The sequence below is a fragment of the Protopterus annectens genome, chromosome 7.part0 (genome assembly GCF_019279795.1).
Source record: "Protopterus annectens isolate FY-2018-M chromosome 7.part0, PAN1.0, whole genome shotgun sequence".
Classification (NCBI taxonomy): domain Eukaryota; kingdom Metazoa; phylum Chordata; order Ceratodontiformes; family Protopteridae; genus Protopterus; species Protopterus annectens.
Window position 1 is genome coordinate 873,621,136 of NC_056739.1, and position 16,449 is coordinate 873,637,584.

Sequence of the window (16,449 nt, forward strand, 5' to 3'; positions counted from 1 at the left end):
TGGTGGTGTAAAGAACAACTGTCTAATAAATGGCAAATTATTTCTGGTTGGCAATCGTTACTGAATATATTAGTAAGAGTTCTTATTTTGTTGTTTTTTTCTCATAAAAATAAAATCAGAGTTAAATACCTTTTGTACTCTTTGTTGCCTTTTCTCTATCAGCACACACAACTGCTACACACTGAATCCCCATAGATTTTTTTCATCTAATCCACTTGGCTTGAGGAATAAATCAAAATTTTGGATTCAGTTTTCATTTATTGGAAGGTTCCCCTTGTAATGAAAGAAATCTTAGTTGTTGAATCTGTGCCTTTTTTCCAATTAGAATTATACTTTTATAGTTCTCTTAACAGAAACCTTTGAAAAAATGTATCTCTTCAACTTTTGCAGATGTATGTCTTCATGTATGGTAGATATTTTCTCCACTCTGACATTGTCATCTCAGGAGGCTTAATAAATAACACTGAGTCAAGAGATCAACCTGAACTCTCAGGAAATGCTGTGGAACACATAACATTTTAATTAATATAGCTAGCTCATTAACATTTATAGTATATATCTATGTATTTAACACACCCCACTTATTATACGTCAGTGTGCCGAGCAGAGAAGGCCTCAGTACTGAACCTTACAACATTCCACTGGTCATTTCCCACATTTCTGACAGCCTCTTCTAATCGTCACCCTGTAGGTTCTTTACAGCCATTCCCCCACCCAGTCTGTACAAGTCTGCACTACCCATAGTCCTTTCATCTTACTGGGTAGTCTCATTTGTAGTACCAGCCTAAACACCCGACTGAAGTTCAGATAGACTGCATCCACTGATACTCCATTATTTTTGCCGTGCAGTTATCATGTAGAACAGAAGGAGGTTTGGTTGTCAGCTTTTCTTAGCAGTGGAGCTATGTTGGGTTGGGTCCTGAAGCTGGCTATCCTTTTGAAAAAGCCTCACATCTTTCTTTAAGGATCTTCTCTGTCACCTTCCCTGCCAGTTCATCAAAGACTTGTTGCTTGGTCTAGTCCTTCAACAACTGAAGTAATTTTCCAGTCTTCTGCTACATCTAAGATGGTCAGAGATTTACCAGAAATTTCTGTGAATGAGTCAGACAGGTTGACTCAAAGTTTTTGAGTAGTTTGATCAGAATTGCATCTGTACTTTTTCTTCTTGCAAGCTGACTTTTTCCCTTTCTCCTGTTTCTCGACTTGTTAGACTGTCTCTCCATCTCTCACTTTCCTCTGCCTTCTTCCTTTCCTAGAGCTGTAGTACTCTTCTATCTGTTCTTCCATTAATACAGAGATGAAAGTCTCTTTTAGTAATTCAGAAGTGTCCTTTGTGCCCTTAAGCTGTTTCCCAGTCTGTATCAGTCTTTTTAGATTGCTCTCCCCTGTACCCATTGAGAATACTGAGAGAAGAAAATGTTTTGTGTTGAAGTTTCATTTATTTATTTGTTTTGCTGATTAGGTAATTGAGTTGGTTCATGGATCCTTTTCATCCATGATCTGGGCCAGTAGGCTACAGTGAACAAATTGAACATGCATTATGTCACTGAAAGACTTGAGGAGTTGGAGCACAACAGTCATAAAATAAGCTACAAACTCTTGACTAGGAGCCCTCAACATACATTGTATGTATACAAACTATTATGTTGTAAGAGCAGAACCATTTCTAACCTACCCACCTTTAAATGCTTCCTAAAAGAATACTGTACAAAATCATGGACCTGTTCCTGCGCCAATCCTAGCTGAACCTACTATACTTCACTCGCCCCCTTTAGCCTAAGTCACACCTCACAACCCTCTCCAACCTCCTACTCCAGTCCTTTTTTTGTTTTTCCCACTTCCTTACCATATCCACTTTTGTTTTGCCGACCTTTCCTCTCCCTCTTTCTCTTTCTATTTCCTCCCTACTCACCTAAGCTAACTGAATACACCCTACCCTGCACTCTTCTTATAATCTCTCTCTCTCCATCCTTACTTCCTTCTATAACCCTAATATGAACACGCTCTCTCATACCAAGACATCTGTCATTTTTCTCTCACTGTGTCTAATCGTGTAATCTCTAATATCTCTTTTAAATATATTATTTGAATTGTCTCAGGTCTTATTTATAGCATACTAATCTATGTAATAATATGACTGATGAGTTTTTCATTACTTGTTTTTTCCAAATCATGTTAGTGTTTTTCATTACACTCTACTATGAAACATGTTCTGTGTTTTTCTCATTATGTTTATTCACTCCATTGTTTTGTAGTGTTACATGGTATTTTGTGATTTAAAGTATCTGTAATTGATTTTTGATAGATTGCGTTTGTGAAGCTTTTCTCCCCCGGGCTTCTGCTAAAAATGGGCACCTTTTAGCCCAGTCAGACTTACCCAGTAAACAGATGTCAAATAAATAATAAAACAATAACAAGCAAACTAGATGGAATTTAGTAACAATATTATAGATGCAAGTGTTATTTACTTAATTAAGCAAAACTCAGAAGTAGGAAAACTACATACCTTGCAGGGGCTTGCATATGTGAATATTGTGAAATATAATGATGTAAGAACAGGCCAATTAAAGAAAGGTAGGTGAAGTTAATGTTAACATGTTTTGTATTGAAGTGAGGCATATAGAAAAGTTGGTATGAAATATAAAATATGGACTACTCCTCTTAGAAAAGTTAGTATGTAATGAAAATATAAACTGTATATATAAAGAAAGCTTTGATTGAGACATAACAGTGTTATGTGAAACATTTACAGAAGGTTAGTAAGGTTACTCTTGAGAATTAAATATTTCAAGCTGTTCTTCACATTTGCTATGAAAGAATTATTTTGCAGTGACAGAGTTAGTTTCATATACCTTAGTGGATTCATTTACCTTAGACATACTTAAAAGCAAAACCTGACAATGGCATTAACATTGTAGTAGCATATTTTAATAACATTATTTTAAAAACGGGGTAGTGAGGCTGATGTTAGATATAAAAATATTACAATAATATTAGTCTGTGTATGGTAGCTCATAGAAAGGTAAAATATTTGCATAATCTCTGTGACTGTATCAGTTACTGCCATTTACTGTGTCTGTGCCACAAGACAGATGTGGGATTTGTATTTGATTGAGTTCCATTCTGGTTCATTGCAAGGACAAACAGATGATTTTAGCATTAGTAAATGTAGATTTTTGGGTAATGTTTTACCTTGTCATTTTCTTAATTCATGTAGTCCTAAAATACTGAGAGCTTCCTGTGATGGCATTCCTTCCACTGCAGTCAGTACAGAATGCTGCAGCCAGAATATTTACAGGGATTGTGAGAACCACTGGTATTTACAGAATGATGAAACCAGAGTATTTACAGGGATTGTTAGAACTGCTAGTATTTGCAGAAGAGTATTTCAAAGATTCAGAAAAATGTTGAAAAGAAACTGTATTTGCAGGGATCTTGAGGACTGCTTGTATTTGCAGAATGCTGAAACCAGAGTATTTATTTGGATTGTGAGGATTGCTAGTGTTTCCCATCTATTATTTTCCCACACACGTTGCTGATATGCTCGAGAATTCCATATGAAATGGGTCTTTACGTGTAGCTGTTCATACACAGTCAGGGATCACATGTGCTTGAGTTATTTCCTCTGCTCAACTGTCAGGAGCTTCCTAGAAGCTTTCAGACTGTTGCTGCAATCATGTGGTGCAAGGATTTGCATCTTCAATGCAAAATTGAACTTCACTTGGTTTGAGGTAGCTGTCATGTAGGATACTTTATATGTGATAACATGTCTCAGTTTCAGCAAGTTTTTGGGATTTATAAATTGATTTTTGATCATATTGATTGATTTTGTTGTATTATGTATTTTGTATGGTATATTTGTTCATTTTAATGTGCACTTTCATAGTGTAGATAAATTTTGAGATGAGATGACCCAAGTGTTGCATAGCTAATCTCTTTTAATTACCGAATTCAGACTACTTTTTCTCTTTTACTGTAGGACTGCCTAATACAGAAAACAGTCCAAAATCTGCTGGAATAGCTACATATGTTTTACAGGAGGAATTTAACCGTTACACAGGCTATTGGTGGTGTCCAGAAGCTGAACAGACAAGTAAGTGTTTAGTAGTTTTGTATTGCTTATCATGTAAAAGGTAAAACTTTACTCACCCAGCTCGTAGTTACTTATGAACAAACAATTGCCATGTCTTTCAAAGACAATAACATATCTTTCTTCTGCTATGTCAGATATCTTAAGAACAATAAGCCAGCTCTACTTTGAGTTGACATCTAAGAACAATATCCTCTACTGCCGTGAGCTGATACCTGAAAACAATATCCTCCACTGCCCTGAGCTGACACCTAATAGCCCTACCTACTTAGTTCCTGTAGGCATATCTAAACTATTTGTAGACATATTTCATTCTAACATCTTCTCCTGTCTCAGTGTAGCCTCCCACGTACAATACCACATCAGCCCTTTTCAAGTATCTCTTCACAAGTCCTGAAAGGTCTTCTTGATGTGAAGAGGCCTTGTCAGTATGCAGTACTGTCTTGCTTACCCATTCCCCAGTTTGTTGAACCTCAGCCTCTTTTCTGGTTTCATGCCTTGAGGTATGGAAAGTAGCTGTGATCCTCCCCTATGCAAGAGAGTCACTATCACTGATTCTGAGAATTATTGACTCGGAAGTGTAACAAACCTTATCCGTAAAACATTGAAGCTTATCATTATGAACTTCATAAACACAGAGATAGATAGCCTAAAGTCCATTGACCCAAATCAATTTGGGTTTCTGAAGGGTATGTCCTATCTCCTTAACATAGCACACAGCTTTGAAAAACTCACATTGGGCTTGGATGAAGAGAAATCAGTACACAGGGCATACCATGACAAAGCTAATGCCTTTGACACAGTTCCTCACTCAGACATTATAGATAAGGTAATAAAACTAAATGTGAACCAATACAGTGGATATAAAAAGTGTACACACTCCTGTTAAAATGCCAGGTTTTTGTGATATAAAAAAAAATGAGACTACAATAAATCTTTTCAAAACTTTTCCCACCTTTAATGTGACCTATATATATATAACCTGTACAATTTAATATAAAAACAAACAAATCTGTTTGGGGAAAAGTATAAAAAATAAAAAACGTACAATAAGCTGGTTGCATAAGTGTGCACAGTCTTAAACTAATGCTTTGTTGAAGCACCTTTTGATTTAATTACAGCATTCAGTCTTCTTGGGTAGGAGTCTATCAGCATGGCACATCTTGACTTGGCAATATTTGCTCACTCTTCCTTGCAAAAGCGCTCCAAATCTGTCAGATTGCGAGAGCATCTCTTGTGCATAGCCCTTTTCAGGTCACCCCACAGATTTTCTATTGGATTTAGATCTAGGCTCTGGCTGGGCCATTCCAAAACTTTAATTTTCTTCTGGTGAAGCCATTCTTTTGTTGATTTTGATGTATGCTTGGGGTCATTGTCGTGTTGAAAGGTGAAATTCCTCTTCATCTTCAGCTTTCTAGAGACGCCTGAAGGTTTTGGGCCAGAAGTGACTGGTATTTGGAACTGTTCATAATTCCCTTAACCTTGACTAAAGCCCCAGTTCTAGCTGAAGAAAATCAACTCCAAAGCATGATACTGCCACCACCATGCTTCACTGTGGGGATGGTTTTCTTTTGGTGATGCAAAGTGCTGTTTTTGCACCAAATGTACCTTTTGGAATTGTGGCCAAAAAGTTCAACCTTGGTCTCGTCAGACCATAACACATTTTCCCACATGCTTTTGGGAGACTTGATGTATTGTTTTACAGAGTTTATCTGGGCCTGGATGTTTTTCTGTGTAAGAAAAGGCTTCCGTCTTGCAACCCTACCCCATAGGCCAGACATATGGAGAATACGTGAGACTGTTGTCAAATGTAGCACACAACCAGTAGTTGCCAGAAATTCCCACAGCTCCTTCAGTGTTGCAGTAGGTCTCTTGGCAGCCTCTCTGACCAGTTTTCATCTTGTTTTTCATCAATTTTGCAGGGTTGCCCAGTTCTTTGCAACATCACTGTTGTCCCATATTTCCTCCACTTTTTGATGCTGTCTTCACTGTGTTCCATGGTATATCAAATGCTGTGGAAATTTTTTTGTACCCTTCTCCTGACTGATACCTTTCAATGATGAGATCCCTTTGCTGCTTTGTAAGCTCTCTGCGAACCATGGCTTTTGCTGTAGCAAGCAACTGAGTAAATGTCAGGAAAATCCTACTAGGACAGCTGAACTTTATTTGGGGATAATCAGAGTCTCTTTAATTGTTGGCAGGTGTGTACCAAAGAAGACTGAATGCTGTAATTAAAGCAAAAGGTGCTTCAACAAAGTATTAGTTTAAGGGTGTGCACACTTATGCAACCAGCTTATTGTACATTTTTTTTATTTCTTATATTTTTCCCCTAACAGATTTGTTTGTTTTTCAATTGAATTGTACAGGTTATAGGTCACATTAAAGATGAGAAAAGTTTTGAAATTATTTATTGTTGTCTTATTTGTTTATACCACAAAAAAATGGCATTTTTAACAGGGGTGTGTACACTTTTTATATCCACTGTATATTACCCAGTAGCTAACAAACTAACAGGGGATGTCCCTCTATCAGGCTGCATAATTTATTTTCCTGCACTTGTTTTTCCTTTTAAGTGCCTTCCCCTCCACTTCCCCTTTTTTATTACTATTTAGTGTTGTTGTTGTTGTTGTTGTTGTGTCTTTTGGCTTTTTCCGGTTAGGGGTCGCCACAGCAGAACTCCGGTCCGCTAATGATTGGCAGTAGATTTTTACATGCCGAGTTGCCAGCCCTGATGCACAACCTTCAATGAAGGTATGCCCATTCACGCATGTCTCCACACAGAAGATGCTGTAGCTGAGAATCGAACAGGACAACGTCTTACTGTGAGGCGACAACAGTACCGCAGCACCACCACCGCAGTCTTGTTACTGTTACTATTTAGTGCACTGCTTATTTATTGTATTTACTGCTTTTCTCTTGTTTACTTTCTGGTCCTGCTCGGCCTCCTCACTTTCCTCATCTCTCATAGTACTTTATTTTTCCCCACACACATATCTCCTACTCTTGTTCATTCTACCATTCTTACCTTGTGTACATACTGCTGCTATTTTTCAGACAAGCTGCTCTCCACAGCGTGGGTCAACCTGCTCCTTTCACCCTCGCCGTGCTCGGGCTCACTCTGCTCCCTTACTCTACCCCCATTCCCACTCATCCCCCTTCCTTATATTTATTTTTAACCAAACCACACCCTCTGAAACATAAGACAATTACAAACCTCCCCACCTGACACAACAGCCACCAATCCTTTCCCTTCCACACACCAACCTGGTACAATAACCACCAGTCCTACTCCTCCTATACATTATCCAATCAATACAACTCCACAACTCCCAAATACTAATCACTCTTAACCAATCCTGACATCACCTCTTATAACATATACTTCTATCTTACTCTTATCCCCACATCACTGTCCTCTCACTCCCATAAATAATTTTCCCTTCTACCATCTCACTCTTAACATGACCTACTTACCTGCTATTGCTACTGCACTACCCTTGCTTTCTGTATGTATTTTAAGCTATCATCACACTTTCTGTCATAATCTCCACATCATCTGTTATTACTCCCCTACACTTCCTACCCATTCTAACCACCAACACTCCTACTCAGATATTTTCATCTCTGCTCACCTTAGCAGCAGTACCAACTCCCAATTCTTTACTTTCAAATACACCCAAACACATACCCCCCCCCAACAGTCACCTTTTAAATATCACAGTTTTTCAGTAAAGATCAAGCATGTCCTGCTCCACTCTCTCACTGAAATCAAACTCCAAGCTGACATTCAACCAAACCCAGGCCTCACACAAGTCACCCCTGCCTCATCACAGTCTCCCCCCTCTTCTGCTACCAACCCTACTAATCAAAACCTCCAGTACCCCCCTCTAATCTCACCACTTCTAAATGCAGAAACTCTGACCTTCTAATAACTAAGTTCAACCTCAGAAGCATCACCAACAAAATAATTGACTTCCATGCTGTCCTCACCCTCTACTCCCCAGACATAGCTGTCAACACTGAGACTTGGTTAAAACCACATATTAAAGACAAACATATACTAACCAGTGGATATAGCATTATCAGACAAGACCGACTAAACAAAAGTGGTGGAGGTATTGCCATCATGTTTAAAGACTCCCTCCAGCTTGTCCAACTGACCCACCCTCCCCTAGACATGCGAAATTGTGAAACAATAACTGCTCGTCTGGAAATCAACTCCCACAAATCTATAGTCATCATCGCTACCTATATACCCCTGGATATAACCTGCCTATCATAGAATACCTACTATCCTGGGCATACTCTTATTTTAATCAGGAAGCTATAGTATTAGGAGACTTCAATGTAGACTGGCTTTCTTGCTCCTCTAATAATCCTTCCAACTTTATAATTTATAATTATAAATAATAATATAATTTATAATAATTATAATATTAATACATAATATAATTATAATAATATAATAATAATATAATATAATAATAATAATTATTATTATAATATAATATAATATTATAATTATTTTAATTATTATATTATTATATTATATTTATAATTTCTCACAAACCATTATCTCTCCCACACAAATTAATAAACACTCCAAAAAGGCATTACTTTTAGACTGGATGTTCACAAACAAGCCTAACCTAAACTATCAAGCTGGCTGCCTTCCTGACACACTTAGTGACCACTCTTCCACTATTCTACTTAGGAAAAGACTTCACATAAACAATAACATCATATACAAAAATGTCCACAGCACAAAGAATTTCTCCCCCTCTTTTTACAGCATTGTGACTGGTCTCCATTAAAAACCCTCCAGTTAGATCTTGCTGTTCAATATTTTAACAAAACATTTCTCCAAATACTAGATAACCTCACAACCTCACAGCAAGAGGTTCTCCCGTTCGATTCTCGGCTGGGCTTGGGAGTGCCTTCTGTGTGGAGTCTGTATGTTCTCCCTGTGGTTGGGTAGCGTTCGAAAGACATGCATGCGTAAATGGGCTTGCCTTTGTTGAAGGTTGGGCGTTGAGCTGGCACCTCGGCGTTTTGTAAAAATCTACTGCCAATCATTAGCGGAGTTCCGCTGTGGTGACCCCTTACCGGGAAAAGCCGAATGGCAAGCAACAACAACTAGATAACCTCGCACCCACTAGGAAAGTCTGTGTCAGTGCCGAACAACTTCCTTGGTTGTCTAATGACACTAAACAGACACTTAGACAAAGAGATAGGGCTTCGTCATGGTACCAAAAATCCAAGAATAAAGACAACCTAATTTCTTACCAACAGCTGAGAAATCTCACTAAAAAACAAATCAAACAGGGTAAAAAAATCTTATTTCCAAACATGTCAACAAAAGCACTTTAATAAGCCACAGAAAGTTTGGCAAAGTATCAATTATCTCCTCAACCCAGGTAAACCTACCACCCCTGCTTCTTCCACAAAAAAGACCTTTGACTGCATAACATCTCAATTCAGCAATCACTGTATCAAGTCCATAACCTCCCTCATTAACTCCAGTGCTACAGCACTCCTTTCAGTCCCTACCCCAACAGAACTCAACCCTACATTGTTTTCCTTCATAACCATTCAGACCAACTTTATAAAAAGGCTCCTAAATAAACTAAAACACTGCACTCTTGCCACAGACCACCTCCCCAGTGACTTTCTAAAACTAGCTGCCCCATCCATCTTATATCTTGTATCAATTATAATAAACCACTCCATATCTGAACAGTATGTACTTGTCCTCTGGAAAATATCTCATGTCATCCCTGTGCACAAACGCGATCCCGCTTCAGAATTCTCAATCTACTGCCCTGTTGCTATTCTCTCCCCCTTTCTAAAATCTTAGAGAAATGTATTCATCAGCAATTACCTGACCCTCCCCTTCAACTATTTAAATTTATTGGCCATCCAACTGTATTCCATAGTACTAGAATACAAAAGTGATCACCCATTTCAGTCCATCTTGCTGTTTTAAAAATAGTAACTCTCCACTAAACCTTTAACCTTTTAAACAGGTAAAACTTAAGTTACCTACTTTCACATCTAAATTCTCTAGTGCACACTGCAGTTTGCATTTTTTTTTCATCTTACCTTTAAGCATCCCTGTGACTAGCACTTGCTCTAATACCTGCTGGAAAGCAATAGGAAGCCTTAAACTGATGCAAGCACTCAACTCTCCTTGTTAATAAGGAGAAATTAATCGTAGGCACTAAACAGCCTATAATTGCAAAGTACCTTGCTAAGGTGCGGGAAAACAGCTCCTGTACTTTACAAAAAAAAAAAAGCGCACCAAACCAGGCATGTCCAAGGGTCAGCTACTGGTGATTTCATCTGTCCACCTAGTGAATCTGGGCATACTGGGGCAATGCAGCAATTGTCTCATTTACACAGACAACCCTCTTTTCCTACCACCCAACACTACAACCTGTGAGAGATGCACTTATATAGCCAAAATGGAAGCAAAGCTCTCTCCACCCAAGATTGTGCTAGACAGTCAAGAGGAGAAGGTTAACACCCACACTACACCTCAAGCAACACATAGCCCTTCTAAACCCACATCACCACCACCCACATATAGCAACACTAAATCCACATATGCAGAGGCCCTTAACTGTAACCTGCCCAAGCAACAAGGACCTCTGAAGCTGAAACGCAAACAAACACCAGTCACAACCAAAGTGTCACATAGTTCACAACACCAGTGTGCCACCCAGCAACAGCCCCTAAGGCAAGACAACGTACCTAACACTTTAGTCATAGGTGACTCCATAGTCCGGCACACTGATGTCCCACTCACCAGGTTGAACAAGGAGAAAATTACAGTCAGCTGCCTGTCAAGTGCCAGGATCCGCCACATAACGCATGCACTCAAGTCACTCCACAACAAGTACAAATATGACTCTGTCATTGTCCATGTTGGAGTGAATGACTTGAGACGTACCTCCCTGGACTACATGAAAAGAGACATGGAAGAGCTCTCAGATTATGTGGCCCAGGCAGGTATGACCCTAGCCCTGAGTAGCATCCTGCCTTCACCCAGAATGATACCACAATATAAGGACAAAATGATTGATTTCAACAATTGGCTAAGCTTCTGGTGTCATTCAAAGGGGATCCAGTATCCGTCTGCTTGGGATGACATGATCGACAGACCACGATGCTTTGCCAGAGATGGTCTGCACCTGTCGCCCCTGGGATTTAGGTTACTGGCTAAGGCTCTTGCCACCCCCTATAGTGCCTTTTTTAGGCAAAGTTCAAAGGACAAAACCACCACCGTAACAGGTACAAGCATGCAAAATCTGAAGGTAATGCTACTCAGTGCTAGAAGTCTAAATCTCAAAATACACTCTCTCGAGGCACTCCTAAAAATGGAGAACATCTATATCTGTGCAGTAACTGAGACCTGGTTCAAGGCTCCAGAGAGCACCCCTGCAATACCAGGTTACAACTCTTACCACACTTTTTGGCCACCAAACCAGGACCGAAACACTAAAGGTGGAGGAGTGTCAATATTCACCAAGGATATTCACATCACCAGGCTAGTTGCCCAACACAATCCGTCTGAAATTCTCCAGGTGCAACTAACACTAGGTAAGACTGCAATCCAAATTGTAGCTTGCTACAGATCCCCCAACATACTCCCAAGATTCTCACTAAACCTTTCTAAACATACTGGAAAATATTAAGATAGAACCAAACACCCTAATACTGGGTGATTTTAACTACCCTGCCATTAACTGGGAAAACTACTCATGTACCAACACCTTTGCACAACGGTTCTTGGCATTCATAAATTTCAATGCCCTGGATCAATTAATCCATAGTCCCACCAGGGGCTCCAATATCCTAGACCTGGTCATTACCAACATGGGGAATCGATGCTCCACACATATGGTCACCCCCTCGTTAGTCAGGTCTGACCATAAGCTAATCACCCTTAACATCCACATCCCACCCCCACCCCCCAGTAAGGAAACGTCCATAAAAAACTTCTCCAAAGCCAACTTCATGCTACTCAAGTCAGAAGTGACAAACTTCATGACACCCATGCAGACGGGAGCTGAAAGTTCAACTGCTGAATCCTACACTGAGGCACTGTATGAGCACATCCACTCATGCATGAATCGTGCCATCCCAAATAGAACCAAGATGCTCTCATCCAAAAAAAGGAAGCCAATCTGGTGGTCCCTTGCCATAAACAAACTTTACAACAAAAGGAAGAAACTGTTGCAGAAAAGAGGAAAATCCCAGGATGCAAAAAACTCACTTACCAGCCTCAGTAGGAAACTGAGATCCCTCATAAAATCCTCCAAAGCTAGTTACGAAAATAAAATTGCCAGAGTGTCCAAAGACAACCATAAGGCATTCTATAACTATGTCAAGAATCTAAATGGCAATGCTCAGATCTGCTCTGAGCTAAAACAGAATGGCATTAAATATACTGATCCCAAGGATATTGCCAATATCCTGGCAGATCGATTCAGTGCTAACTTCACCCCCCTCTCACCCCCTAAATGGCCCATCTCAATACCGGAAGATTGCCAAATTCCGGTAATAATGGCCACACAGGTAAAAAACGCACTCTCCAAAGCTAAGAATACAGCATCCATGGGACCAGATGACATCTCGGGCTGTGTACTACATAAACTACAATATGAACTGGCACCTCACCTAAGTGTAATGTTTAATCATAGCATCACCTCAGGTTTTGTGCCCAATGAGTGGCGCAGAGCTACAGTTATCCCACTCTACAAGTGGGGATCCACCTTGGATCCTGGAAACTACCATCCCATCAGTCTGATGAGCCTTATCTGCAAGGCCATGAAGCGTATTATCATGGAACTTATAAACAAAGACATTGGCAACCTTCAAACACTGGACCCCACCCAGTTTGGGTTTGTGAAGGGCCAATCTTGTCTCCTGAACCTGATTGACTTCTTCGAATCAGTCTCCAAAGCCATGGACAAGGTTAAGGTGGTCCACACAGCCTATCTAGACCTTGCCAAGTCCTTTGACACCATCCCCCACTCTGGAATCATAGATAAACTTACTAAGCTGGGCATTAATCCCTGCGTTACCCAATGGGTTGCTAACTGGCTTACTGATAGAACCCACACTGTAAATGTAGCTGACTCCAAATCCAGCTCCAGACAAGTGACAAGTGGAGTACCTCAGGGTTCAGTCCTGGGACCGCTCTTGTTTGGCATCTGCTTCTCTAAAGTACAGGCCAACACTAAGGGACTCTGGCTAACAAAGTTTACAGATGACTGCAAACTGGGAGCCATTATTGAATCCCCAAATTATGTGGATACTCTACAAAAGGGCCTTACAGAAACAGATGCTTGGTGCCAGAGCCATGGGCTCAAGTTCAATGCCAAGAAATGTATAGTTATCCCCTTTGGGAAAAAACATGTACCCGTGAATTACCATATAGGTGGCAGTACACTAAACAGATTAGGGACACAGGTGGACAGTGATCTCACCTTCGATGACCACATCGCCACAACAGTCAGGAAATCCTTCTATGTGGCACACCTCATCACTAAGGGCTTTTCATCAGGAAAAAAGGAGGTCATTGTCCCACTGTATTCATCCCTCATTAGACCCATTATAGAATACAACGCCCCGTTTGGTATGCACCTCTCAAGACATCTGCAACAACTGGAAAGGTCGCAGAAATACCTCACTAAAAGAATCACAGGCCTAAAGCAGATGCCCTATGCTGACCACCTTAAAAAAATCCAGCTGTACTCTGTCGCATATCGTCTACTCAGAGGCGATCTCTGCTTAACATACAAGGCCATGTCAAACTCAGAGCTGTTGGACATGCTACACTTAAAGAAATCCCAATCCCTCAGAGCCACACGCTCCAGGGATCTAAACTTTGTCATCACAATAAACAAAACATGCTGGAGGGATAGGTTCCTGACCCAGAGACTCCCCAGATTGTGAAATAGATTGCCCATACATGTCAAGCAGAGTGCCTCTTTGGCACTCTTCAAAAGGAACCTTGACGATTGGATGGGAGAAAGGAAATTCACCCCGGGGATCACGTCATTTGCCCTGCTAGACAGGGGTCCAGGGAAGTAAATAGTGTGGGAAGAAATAGCCAGAGAATTGTTATGGCTAGGCTTGTATCGGCCCTAGGGCTGATAGCCTAGTACCAACCTATGAACAATATCCTATCCAACTCCCAACATGGTTTCAGACCGAAACATAGTACTACTACTGCACTCATTAGTTTCACTAACACCATAAACCACCTAAAAAATAAAGGACAACTTATCTCATCTGTCTTTCTTGATATGTCCAAAGCATTTGATACAGTCTCCCACCAAATACTACTAAACAAACTGGCAAGCTATAACCTTAGTGTTACATCCCTAACTTGGTTCCATAGCTGTCATTCCTAAAGGTCACAGTCCACTAGATGGGAAAACAAACTATCCCCCCTTACCCATCTCCGTAGGAGTCCCCCAAGGCTCTAACCTTGGACCCCTGTTCTTTATTATATTTACTAACAAACTCAGCTCTTCCACCCAACTAGCCACTATCATTCAGTATGCAGATGATGCCCCTCTTATCTGCTGTGCCCCCTCACCCCAAGAACTACACAAAAAAACACAGGAATCTCTCCACGACATAGAAAAATACCTTACCAACCATCAACTAATTCTTAATCCCAGTAAAACTAAGCTTATGGTCTTCTGCAACAATAGAACTAAATATAACCAAACCTCTCTTACCATCTACTCCTCTAGCGGCACTAGAATTGAACTAGTAAGTCAAACTAAGCTCCTTGGTATAACAGTAGATGAATCCCAAAAATTCGACAAACGTATAGCTATTACAATCAAAAAAGTTCATATCAAACTTGGCACACTCTATAGAGCCAAACCTTTCCAAACTAACTATGCCAGACTTTCCACAGCCAGATCCCACCTACTATCCACCCTCCTTTATTGTTCCCAAATCTTCACAAACCTGCATAAAACTGACTTAAAAAACCTTGAAATTTTTTATAATAAAATCGCCAAGTTTTCCATTAACCAGCCTCACAAATCCCACCACTGTTCTGCACTCCTCCAGCTTAACTGGCTCGAACTTCCCGACCTTCTTGCTCTTAACAAACTTTCCATTGCTCATCCACAGTCCTGATCACTGCCCTGCTCTTTCCAATGTAGTGAAACCAAACTCCAATCATAGACCCATTTGATCATCAGACAAACCTCTCCTACAAATAAAAAAAGTCAAACGATTACTACAGCGACTGTCTGTATTCAAACAAAATATCCAAATCCTGGAACCTACTGCCACAACATATACTTAATGCCTCTGAAAATCACAAATTTAAATCACTACTAAAAGAGCACCTTACTAACCACTGGCTGTACTCCTGTGCCTGTCCAGACTAGCCCTTCAACCTGTCAGTCCTCCACACTAATCTTACTCTTAATCCCATTCTTGTCCTTCATAGTTGTAGTTCTAACTCTCATGTGACATCTTATCTTATATTATATTTTACACCTCCCTGTAATTTACTGCCGTATCTCTTTTACCCCCAAAAGAAAAAAGTATCAATTTTATACTATGTATCACATCATACTTACACTGTCTGTATTGTATCTTGTTTTATATTTGTAAATTTTGTATTTTAATACTTTTAATTTCTCCATTGTTATGTTTTTCTGTAGCTTTTGCATTGTTGTGTTTTTGAAACCATCTTGAGCTTTTTTCCCCGGGTCTTCACTGAAAATGGGCCCCTGGCCCAGTCGGACATTACTTGGTAAACAAATGTAGATAAATAAATAAACTGCCTCACAAAGAGAATGAAGTAAATTAAATTTAAGGCACACTGTTTTCCAAAAGGCTCATTGCTAGCCTTGTCCTCCAGGACTCAGTACTAAGTATGTTGATATTTGGTATATATATTGTTCTGATGTCAGATCTAATGCCAGGGGCCTCTAGCTAACCAAATTTGCTGATGGTTGGAAACTTGAAGCCATTGCCAACTCCTCTCATGACTCTCAGGTTCTACCAGAGGGACCAACACATACAAATAAGCGGTGCTACAACTATGGTGTTAAGCTAAATTCTGCAAAGTATAGTATAGTACCCTATGGAACACAGGAGCGTTCATGCTGCTAATTAACCATTAACACCCCTCAAAATTGCCGCATTTGTCAAAGACCTAGGCACATTTGTTGATAATGAGCTCTGCTTTGACCACCACATACGCATGGTCTTTAAAATATCCTTTTGTGTAGTCCAGCTGATCACAGGACCACATCTTCAAGGTCCAAAGATGTTGTTGGACCTCTGTACTCCTCCCTCATTAGACCCATAAT

At 40.0% G+C, this 16,449-nt stretch overlaps 1 protein-coding gene across 1 annotated transcript in view; it reads left to right on the forward strand.

The window, feature by feature from the left end:
- Positions 1–16,449, forward strand: part of DPP8 (dipeptidyl peptidase 8) — a 1,004,126-nt gene that overhangs the window by 335,023 nt on the left and 652,654 nt on the right. The window contains exon 6 of the mRNA XM_044077448.1: positions 3,980–4,093. Within this exon, the coding sequence (XP_043933383.1) occupies positions 3,980–4,093 (114 nt within the window). The remainder of the gene's footprint in view (positions 1–3,979; positions 4,094–16,449) is intronic.